We start from the raw sequence: 11,362 nt of genomic DNA, 5'->3' as shown, positions 1-11,362 counted from the left end.
TGAGTTTGTTTCTTCTGTTGAACACGAAAGAAGATATTTTGAAGAATCAGTTGACTGTAGCCATTGTAGTATTTTTTTCCTATATGAATTTCCTATATGGTTACCAACATTCTTTAAAATATCTTCTGTGTTCAACTGAGGAAAAACTCATACGGGTTTGGAACAACATGAGGGGGTGGGTGAATGACACAATTTTCATTTTTGGGTGACCTATCCCTCTAAGGTGGATTTTAAAAATGTGCAATGTGTAAAAATGACAGAGAACTTACAGTTCCTGGGGACGGGAGACACTCCTTGTGGAACATGTGTCTGCAGTGAAAAACCACCACACCAAACGCTTGAGCCGTGTCTGAAACAAACAGAGTGCGTCAGTCAAGCAATGAGGAAAAAAAAAAAAAACACAACTACATAGTCAGCATCATTATCGCATGATTTGTGAGGTGGAAAGATGCATAAAATTTGGGAAAAAATTGATGATTGAAAGTGATTATTGAGCAAAGTATATATTGTGCACATCGTCACCTTAAAAAGATTTAAAACTTTGTTTAAGTAATTAATAAAATAATTACACATTAAATAAACATTATATATAAACACTGGTCTACAATGTTTTAGAAGTCAACTGCTTTAGAGATAAATCTCATTCCTGCTGATTAATGCTCACACCCAGCATAAAGCTGCCCCTCAGAAGAAAATGTAGTTATTTTTCACTGCTTATTGCACTTAAACAGTCAAATACACACAAAATAATGTCAAAATGTCAGTCTTGTCTATAATTAATTTTAACTCAGTCAGTTATGATTTAAGTGAACATTTAAGAAAGAAAACACAAGTTTAACAGTATAATTGATCCAAGTGTCAGGTCTTAAAGTGACAGCAGCCTAATGTACCTGCTGCCAAATTCGAAGATCATATTACAATATCTATACGGCACAGTTAATTTCAAGCCCTGTATACAAGTATATGCGAATAAATAAAAGAAAAAGACAAATATAATAGTCTTATACATGTTTGTTTGTTTTTTAACTGCATTTATGTATACAAACAGACACAAGGCGTACCTGGTGGTAGAATAGGAGTGTGGCAGGATTCACAGATATTTTCCTCTATGAGAAACGAAAGAGATTTTTTTTGTTGAATTTCTAGTGAAAATTTCCTATTTGTGACTAGAAGCCAAAAGTTTGATTACCATCCACCCGCACTCCTCTCTTCTGTGTCCTGTGCATCCTCTGTAGAAGAGACAGCGAATCGGCCACCAGGATCTTCTTACAGCCCTCTCTCAGTAAGATCTAGAGGACAAATGATCACAAAACGATTAAGCAAATGTATCTAGCCTGATCGACGTGTTTGGTTTTTCAGCACACCTGTAGATTGTAGTCCTGTAGGATTTTGACCAGAGAGTCTCTGAGGTTAGGAATCTCCATCCCTTCTTTAATGCGGTGAATGAGCAGGATGGGGTCCACGTGGGTTCCGATGTTATTCAAGAGGCCTGTGATGAACGCTAAAGTGAAGAAAACATGAGACAAAAATCATGACTGTAGTCTCAAACAAGCATCAGGAAGCAGAGAGAGCTAGCGTAGGTTGGGTTCTCGTACGTGGTTTGTCTATGGAGTAAGAGATGAGATCCTCCCAGAGTTCTCTGTCATCCTGCTCTTTGGCAAACTCGATGGCCTTGTCCACATCCGCCAGCTCCTCCATGATCATCTGTAGGGCACGTCTGCAGTTTCCCATTCGACCTGAGAGGAGAAACCATCAAATGTCAGAAACACTGCACTGGATTACACCTGCAGTGTAAAAAAAACGATAACACTCGTTCAATTTCCATGACAGAAATGCACAGATCAATGATTCAGAACTCACTGAGCAGGAAGACCGTCTCTTCTACAAAGTGCCTCTGCTGACAGATTTCCAAAGCCTGAAACAGACGACACAGAGCAACAGTTTAAAGACTGAGTGTGTAAGGATATTGTAGGAGCCATTTTGTGATTGTGACATTTACGTTGAAGTTAATTTAATGACCCCTGCTGGTGAATCATGATCTTGCGGTCTTGGAAGGCCTTGGAGCAGAAGGAGTTAAATTTGCACACCTGTGCCAATTAGTGGCATAAGGTAGACAAACAAGGAACCCATGTGTTGAACAGTTTTGGGAATTGGACGTTGGAAATGCATGGACGTGGTTTTCAATTTATTCACTTGTCGGTTTATTTATCAAGAGAATCAAATACTATATTGGAATGCTATACAGATTTGAAAACCTTGGCTGCATTGGAACATTTGCAAGTTACCTGTGTTTGGAAAGTTTGAAGTATGGATTTTCCCATAGGATACTTGGAAGAATGAGAGCTGCATTTCTAAAGTATGTGGATAATACATGTTTCCCACTGGGAGGATTTAACCTTTATCTCCTGGGATGTTGGTGAGTAAAACGTTGAATTGGAGGGAGCCGCTGCGCTCACACAATGACTTTGAACGTGAGCCGCCGTGCTTACACCACAAACTGAATGGGCTTTCACTTTTTTGGACTTCACCTGAACAAATGTATTGGGACAATGGCAGAGTTGCATTCAAAAGAACAGCATTTATTGTAAATATAACTTGTTTTAATATTTATTAATTTCATAAATGTCTTTTTAATTAATTTAATATGCCTTTGCTAAATAAAAGTTTATATTTATTTTTTAAATCTATCTCAACCCAAACTTTTAAATGGCATTGTATAACTAGAATGTAGTAAGAGAGAAAAAACTCTTTATAGAGTACTAGGGTACTCCATAAAAAAAAAAAAAAAAAATCACAGGACAGGTTAATAACTTTTGGAAGCTGGCTCTATTTATCATCAAAACAAAAATAAATGACAGCTAGATTAGGTGGATGAGGGCGAGGGTGATCCTCGCTCTGATGCGGGATAACAGGTCATCAAACTGGGCGCGGGACAGGCGCAAGTACAGCTGACAGAAATTAAGAAATAAGAAATTTTCACTAGAAATTCAAAAAAATAAAATAAATAAATCTCTTTCATTTCTCATCTGTGAATCCTGCCACACTCCTATTCTACCACCAGGTACGCCTTGTGTCTGTTTGTATACATAAATGCGGTTAAAAAAAAAAACAAAACATGTATAAGACTATTATATTTGTCTTTTTCTTTTATTTACTCACATATACTTGTATACAGGGCTTGAAATTAACTGTGCCGTATAGATATTTTAATGCACATTTCCAGAAGAAAATGTGAAGTGGTGCTTGCAGTGGCAAAACTCACCACCCGGTTGCTAGAGTGTGGTACATTGTTGCATACGAGCCAAAAACCATGTTTGTGCGATGTTCTTGTGCTGAGATATGGCTTGTTTGTGTGGTTACTAGGGTACTCTATATGGTTGCTATTGTGTGATTATACAGTTTATGAGATGATATTTAAAGACCAGTTGACAGTCAGTGTCAAAAAAGGCCAACTTCATGTTTCTTCTATTTTCTGGAGCTGATATTTGGCTTGTCAATGTTGTTTTATGGTTGCTAGGGTGGCCCTAAATGGTTGCTATGATGTGGCTCTGAAGATTTTAGGCCATTACTTATTGGCTGCTTGATGTGTCTGTGTCTGTGTGAAAGTGACAGTTGGGATTTGAATTTTTGAAAATTCCCCAATATTAAGTCAATGGAACTTTTTTTGGCTGCTTTTTCGTCCGCTGTGTGAACATCGTACACCCGATCTCTTATGGCACGTTCACACCGGATGCTAATAGCGAGTCAGGCGCGAATGATTTCAATGTTAAGTCAATGCAAAGACGCGTTACGCGCGTGAAAAATTCCTGCGGATTTTTGGAGCGCGACGCAGAAGACGCGGATACGTCTCATTCGCGCGAATTGAGTGTCTGGCGCGTTAAGCGCTAATGATTTAGTTAGTACCATTTGTGCATTCACGCGTTTGACGCGAATCCGAGTTAAAAAATCTGAACTTTGGCGTGAATTTGCGCCGCGTTAACCAATCAGGAGACTAGCTGCTTGCTCACGTGGTGAAGTGTCTGGATGCTTCAATAAATATTTTGTATATGACTAAATGCATGGTGGGATTATGCACAACAAAGCAAATATTTTATCACTTAAAACATAATTTCTATATAAGAGACATGTTCATTTTGTATTGAATGTTATTCATTCCATATCTAGATTATATGAAATAGTATTATGATGTAAAGACAATCAACATATGTGCATAAGTTCGTGTCTGGACGTGAGAGAGAGTGAGTAATGGGTGCTGAAATTCAGCTTTGCGTCACAGGAATAAATTACCTTTTAAAATATTTTATGACAAAAACCAGTTAATAGAAATTGTAATAATATTTCTCAGTAGAAATGTAGCCTTGGTGAGATTAAGATACTACTTTTAAAAATATAAAAAAAAACCTCAATGTTTCCAAAATTTTGACCGGTAGACTTACATACATGTGAAACTCGAAAAATTAGAATATCGTGCAAAAGTTAATTTATTTCAATAATTCAACTTAAAAAGTGAAACTAATATATTATATAGACTCATACATGCAAAGTGAGATATTTCAAGCCTCTATGTGTTATAATTTTGATGATTATGGCTTACAGCTTATGAAAACCCCAAATTCAAAATAAGAATATTGTGAAAAAGTTTTCATAGCAGTAAGCCATAATCATCAAAATTATAACAAATAAAGGCTTGAACTTTCACCAGAACATGTATGAATATACATGAATGAATGAATGTATGAATATACATGAATATACTATGTATTTTTAATAAAATGTTATTCATTTCACAAAACTTTGTTAAAGTCATTGTCTTATAACTAAAACATGTTAATTGAACCTAAAATATGTTATTTTTACCTTTTATTTGATGGTTGAACAATTTAGTAATTAAAAGTATTTAATTATTTTTAATAATGTTGTATAAATGTTTTTTTTTTTTAAAACATACACTACAGTAAATACAGTAGGGGGTGGTAAGATTTGTATTGTTAAAGGAGTAGTTGACTTTTAAAAAAACTTTTGCTAATAATTTACTCACCCCAATGTCATCCAAGATGTCCATGTCTTTCTTTCTTCAGTCGAAAAGAAATTAAGGTTTTTGATGAAAACATTCCAGGATTTTTCTCCATATAAATGGACTTAATTGGGAACCAAACGGTTCAAGGTCCAAAAGAGAGTTTCAGTGCAAACTGTTCAAAGGGCTTTAAACGATTGCAGACGATGAATAAGGGTCTTATCAAGCGAAACGATCGCTCATTTAAAAAAAAAAAGTTTCCGTTTTATAAGCTCATGTGATGCACGTGTGATGCGCGTTCGTGACTCTCCTGTTCGAACTCGTTCATCAAAATGAACGAATCTTTTTCCGAGTCAATTTGTTCATTTTGTTAGTTGAATGAACCAAATAACACGAAAAAAGATTTGTTCATTTTGACAAACGAGTTTGAACAGGAGAGTCACGAACGCTCACCACAGAACAGAGCAAGGCGACCATTTGAGCTTATAAAACTTATACTTTGTTTTGTTTTTAAAATGAGCAAACATTTTGCTTAATAAGACCCTTATTCATCGTCTGCAATCATTTAAAGCCCTTCAAACAGTTTGCACTGAAACTGTCTTTTGGACCTTGAACCATTTGGTTCCCATTGAAGTCCATTATATGGAGAAAAATCCTGGAATGTTTTCATCAAAAACCTTAATTTCTTTTCGACTGAAGAAAAAAAGACAAGGACATCTTGGATGACATGGGGGTGAGTAAATTATCAGCAAACATTTTTTTTTAAAGCGAACTACTCCTTTAATGTTAAAAATAAAGTAAAAAAACAATAATATAGTGAAATATGTCCTTTATTCTTGTGATGAAAGCTGAATTTACTCCAGTCTTCAGTCCACATGTTTCCATCCAAAGCTGTGAATTTAACTTAGCTCAAAATGGGAATATTGCATAAAACTAATAAAACACTGGTTTCTATCCAGTGAGTTGAAGAAAACCAAATTGTCACTTCCTGATAAACTGGCACTAAATATTAGCCTGGGTTTCCCCATTCTGCCTTGCCGCAGCGCGATTTTATTTGCGCTGCTAGGCAGTTTGGACACCATGAACCAAATTGTCCCCTGAAATAGGGAACCAATCACAGAACGGGGAGGGAGCACAGGTGCATTTGGTAGACGTATATGCGCATTTGATAGACATTCGTAGCACCCAATAATACGGCTCTGGGCATTCGTAAACCACGCCTCAAATACGAGAAATTGAACATGTGGTTTCCAGACAACGTTTCATTCTCAATGATATGTGGTCTGGCGTCTCAATGATATGTGGTCCTTAGAAAAGTAGGAGAAGCCACTGTATATAATCATTTTCATAGATAACAAATGACCTTCTCCAGCGGGCAGTGCATGCTTTCCCTGAGGAAGGGCAGTAGGTTGGGTCGGTCGAACTCCGCATACAAACTGATCTGCCTCTCATGGTACTTCTGCCCCTTATGGTGGTCTCGCTTAAACAGCTTGTGCAAATACTGGAAGAGAACAAGACGTAAATGAAGTTAAGCATCGTATTGTATTCTTCATACACATCTGCATGATTAAAACAGCTCATATTCAGCAGCATACCACATGTAACAGCTCAGGTCTGTCTTTTAATTCATCCACCACTTTGTCGATCTGAGGGAGAGAAACACAGATGTTCGACTTTGCAGAGAGTTTGAGGTTTAATCAGACGAGAGAAGCCACTGCAGTGAACTCACCGATATTTTATCTTCATTATCCAGCAGCATGTCAACAGCTTTCTGAAAAAACAAGAAAGAAATAGAGAACAAAGAGGCGTATGTATCCTTCAGACACATCACTGAGACTATAAATCACATTCTTCCAAAGTCATCTATAATATATATATATCAGCAAAACAATCCATAACTTCCTGAACTTATGCGCTTGACATTTCATTTCAAGTTTCTTGTATTAAATTCTAAAACAAAGGTCCTCAATAATGTCAAAAACAACAACAACAAAAAGATGTTTTGCCTCTTTGTCAAAATCCATGAGCAGGACAATCTTGTCCTTGATGGAGGAGAAGAGGTTGTGTTTGTGAATGAGCTGGTAAACATCTTTATGTCTCAGTTTCAGGTAGATCTCCAGAGCGCGATCGTAACGCTGATCATACGTGTACCTGCACACACACATATAAGACCAGACTTACTTTGGGTAGAGCTACAAGCTTTTAGTAACACAATGAGAAACTGTCAGCATTCACTGACAGCTCAGCCAGTGTGGTGAGGAGAATGCTGTTGGTTTGGTCCTTCTTCAGGTGTTCATTCACTGCCTGAACTATAGCCATGTTGTTATACAGCTCTCCTGGCCATTCACGAATCAGTGTGGCAAAACCCTGTGTGAGAAACAACAAAAGTAAAGGGATTTCCTTGCTACCGTAAAGGATGTTTCTGTGACGCATTCACTTTTGGAAACCTTAAAGGGATACTCCACCGTTTTTTCAAGTTATTCCCTTAACTAAGATGCATTGATTCCCTCTCTCGACTCTGGCGCACTAGACACTTTGAAAAGTGGATAACTATAATATGGTGGAATACCACAGCAAGTGCTTGGGAGCACTTCGACTCGCCGCAGTAATATCATGACTCGTGAAAAAGTCTTCTCCCGTTGAAAAGCGCAACGTTTTATTTTGTGTCACCATTTTTGGTCGAGTTACACTACTCGTGTAACTGTGTTTAAATAGGGAAAACATGGAGGTGTTTGGTCGCTTCTCTACTTGGATCCTAATGAATGAACTGGGCTAGTTCAGTGCAATCAAAGTGTCTCGCCCGCCAGAGTGATTGAGACGACAGAGGTATGCATCAACTCGTCTTAGTTAAGGCAATAACATAGTTTAATATGGAAAAACGGTGGAGTATCCCTTTAATCTTGTGGCATACCTAACAGGTTACAATGTCATGTTTGTGCAAATGAAAGAAATGTAAAGTAAAACACATACCTCATAATCAGTCTTGAGGAACTCATGAAGGATCATCTCATAAATCGCTGGTCTAAGACGTAGGTCTCCTCTTGGTAAGTACTGACTGATCGCCTGAGAAAAAGAAGAATGGAGATAGCAGGTAGTGGATGTGTAAATGCTGAAAAGAAGCATTTTAAGTTAAGATTATTATTTTAATATTTTTATATCTTAAAATGTTATTAATTTCTCAGACATTTTTTTAAAATCAGTGTAGTAACTATTAAGTGATAATTAATAATAATTATAATACCACACATATTATTATTATTATTATTATTATAACAACAAAATAGTAATAATAAAGACCACACTGCAAGTCATTTCTCAGAACTGTCAAAGTAGTAAATAATAATAATCAATCAGATTTTTTACATTATATATTAATACTTCTATTATTCATAATAATTTCAATAACATAATATTACATAATAGCCTAAAAATAAGTTTCACTTCTCAGAACTTTGTCAGTCTTCGAGGACTACCTCTAATAATAATATCATCAACCTGATTTTGTATTATCGTTTATTATTAATAATTGCAATAATAATCATTATTATGACAATTATTGTAGCAATAATAATAATAATTATTATTATTATTATAACAACATAATCATAATAAAGACCACACTAAAAGTCTTGGGGAAAAAATAAATAAATAAATAAATAAAAAGGTAAATTATGTTATTGTTCTAATAACACAAGGTTCATGGTTACAAGTTTTAATATATTATTCATATACTTTTCATATTAATCGTTAATTTCTCTTGGCATTAACTTTGTTAAAGTCATTGTGGTACATAACTAATATTTACAATAATGCTAATTATTATTATACAGATATTATATTATTTACTACAAAAGGTCTGCAGGGTGGCAAATAATGTTAACTCACTTTCAGCTGTCCAATGGTTTTGAACCTGTACACCTCATTCTCCCAGAGATCCATGTTCTTTCCAAGCACTTTTTGACACTTTCTGTCAATGAGGAATATAGAGAGAGAAAGGGGCATTGAAGCTTCTTCTTAATTTAAACAGGTAACAGGTTATTAAATCAGAGTCTTGATGTCCTGTACCTGGCAGCCGTGTCATAATCTCCTCTCTCCACCAGATGATTAATGTACGCCATTCCAATTTTCTATTCTCAAAGCACAGACAGGAAGCACACATATTGTGATTTCAGGATATCATCTGATAGTGTTATACAAAAAAGACACAGCATCAAATCCACATTTTAAGATTTATTTGTTTTCACCTGTACGTCATGACGTTTAATGTTTTTGAAGCTGATCTCTGCAGCCATCAGTGCTTCCTGTTACAAAGATCCAAATCAGAAATCATTAAAGTACAACTCAGATTTTTTAATGTTATGATATAAATGCATCCTTAGGCCCCCGAACTCATACCTCATATTTCTTCTTCTCCAGAAGCCAGTCGATGTGGTCATCCTGGTCTCTTTCTTTAGCCACTACAATGTCTTTAGGACTGATTATATAGAATAGAGACTCTCCCTCTGAGTGTTCTGGAAACGATTATATCAAAATGGGAATTGAATCGATTAAACTGTGGATTGAAGGCGATTTGTAAGCCTCTGCATCATTATGGTATTCCAGTTGTTTAATCATTGTCTTGATCATACCGAGCCTGTAGTCCCTGCACTGGTTCTCCTGGAAGTTGCGTACAGTGAGAGCATCGGATGAGATCTCCTCACAGCCCTCGGGTAACGGCTGGATGATGTCTAAACGAGGCCGTGTTCTGAACTCTTCCTCCTGTCACAAACACACTTACATTTATTAATTCGTGATAACTGGGATTTTTGAAAAAATAAAATATTTACAAATAGTCATTTCTACCCAATAATTTCAAGTTCAACATAACCTAATACAAGTTTATATCTATTTATTTGTTATAAATGCATATTTTTATTTCAATTCATATTTATTATAAAACATTCCATGACTTAAAATTTAAAACTTCAATTCTTTTCATATATCCAAGATTTCCAAGTTTTTTAATAAACTGGCAAGTGTTGAGGGACGAATTAAAATAAAAATGTCGGAAAATTACATCTTGAATTTTAGCTTGAATCAAAACTTTTTTTGTCTTATTTGAAATCATTTTAAGTCGTCTTGCTCAATGCAGAACCAAATGATGTCTATCTCTACCTCTGTGTACCTAATAGGTGGAGTTTGACGTAGTTGTATTGAGAGGCTACTCTCTGAGGAGCCAATAGAGGGGTGCAGCTATGACATCACTTTGTAGGCCAAAACACAGACGCGAGTTAGCATTCCGGTTCCATTGTCCTGAAGTCAATTGGTTTTTTGAATGGGGTTTGGGTTAAATGGCTGAAATAAGGTCTAAGACCTTTTCACGTTTTAGATTCTGTGACATAAATTACATCAGTATTACCCCATTCAGGATTTTTTGAAGCTGTAATGTGTTTTGAAAAAGGCGGTTGCTAACAATTGGCTAAATGGGTTTACAGAGGCTGTGGAGATTAAACGTCATCACGCAGAAAAGGTCAACTCAATCCGCTTTTACTGCATCTTTGCTTATAATTGTGCTCTTAGAAACTGTTCTAACTGAATCATTCTGGGAAAATGTTTTAGATAAAAAAACTGAAAGAGTTGTCAGAAGCTTGGTGATGGTGACGAAGTCGTGGGACTGTGGTGTAGTTCGTTTATAGCCCACCTTTAGCTTTTTACATGGCGACTGCAGCTTCAAAATCTTCATAAAAGTAGTGTTCATCTGTGATAATTATCTTGATGGACAAAACGTGCAAGTATCATACACTTTTGTTAAACATAGCCTGTTTTTTGCGATAATCTAAAAGCCTATGGGAAGATTTTCTTGAGGGAACCAGTGTGATGCTATCTGACAGTTGGCCTACAAAAAAGTGACGTCAATCATCAAGCTCCCTAACCCTAGATCACACCCTAACCCTACCCATAACCCTATTGCTATACATAACTCCACCCATTTAGTGGAGTTATGTTCTCCAGCCTATGTTTAGGCATACTGTTATTGGTAGTGTTAGGGTGTGGCTTGACTTTCAAGCTCCACCCATTAGGTCCACCAATTGGTTCTGGAGTTAGCAGCCTCTTGACCTTCTGGCCTCCTTGGATATTTGATAAAGCTGAGAACCACTGATCTAAAGGATATCCTGGAACAGTTTGGATACTACATCTAAAAGCAGACTTTTTCAGGTAGCACTGGTGAGAGTGGGCAAAATTACCATGTCCTCAGAGCTTTCTTTGACATAGTACAGAGTGACTAGCTGATCTGCTAAAGGCGCCAGTCCACTAATGAAGAACTCTGTCTCAAATGCTGACACTGAAAGAAATCAGAGAAACCAAAAA

General features: G+C 36.4%; 1 protein-coding gene across 1 annotated transcript in view; it reads right to left on the bottom strand.

Moving 5' to 3' along the window:
• Nucleotides 1-11,362, bottom strand: part of vps41 (VPS41 subunit of HOPS complex) — a 35,660-nt gene that overhangs the window by 1,658 nt on the left and 22,640 nt on the right. Inside the window, exons 11-28 of the mRNA XM_039666659.2 lie at nt 11,239-11,336; nt 9,643-9,772; nt 9,410-9,525; nt 9,259-9,315; nt 9,080-9,141; nt 8,900-8,981; nt 7,985-8,077; nt 7,254-7,381; nt 7,021-7,165; nt 6,744-6,785; nt 6,610-6,660; nt 6,378-6,515; nt 1,861-1,915; nt 1,596-1,736; nt 1,365-1,501; nt 1,190-1,289; nt 1,062-1,106; nt 270-349 (exon numbers count right to left, since the gene is read on the bottom strand). Of these exons, the coding sequence (XP_039522593.2) occupies nt 270-349; nt 1,062-1,106; nt 1,190-1,289; nt 1,365-1,501; nt 1,596-1,736; nt 1,861-1,915; nt 6,378-6,515; nt 6,610-6,660; nt 6,744-6,785; nt 7,021-7,165; nt 7,254-7,381; nt 7,985-8,077; nt 8,900-8,981; nt 9,080-9,141; nt 9,259-9,315; nt 9,410-9,525; nt 9,643-9,772; nt 11,239-11,336 (1,700 nt within the window). The remainder of the gene's footprint in view (nt 1-269; nt 350-1,061; nt 1,107-1,189; nt 1,290-1,364; nt 1,502-1,595; nt 1,737-1,860; nt 1,916-6,377; nt 6,516-6,609; nt 6,661-6,743; nt 6,786-7,020; nt 7,166-7,253; nt 7,382-7,984; nt 8,078-8,899; nt 8,982-9,079; nt 9,142-9,258; nt 9,316-9,409; nt 9,526-9,642; nt 9,773-11,238; nt 11,337-11,362) is intronic.

The sequence above is a fragment of the Pimephales promelas genome, chromosome 22 (genome assembly GCF_988280905.1).
Source record: "Pimephales promelas chromosome 22, fPimPro1.hap1.1, whole genome shotgun sequence".
In the NCBI taxonomy this organism is placed as follows: Eukaryota; Metazoa; Chordata; class Actinopteri; order Cypriniformes; family Leuciscidae; genus Pimephales; species Pimephales promelas.
The sequence above is the reverse complement of the archived record's forward strand: the minus strand, read 5'-3'. Positions and strand labels throughout refer to the sequence as shown.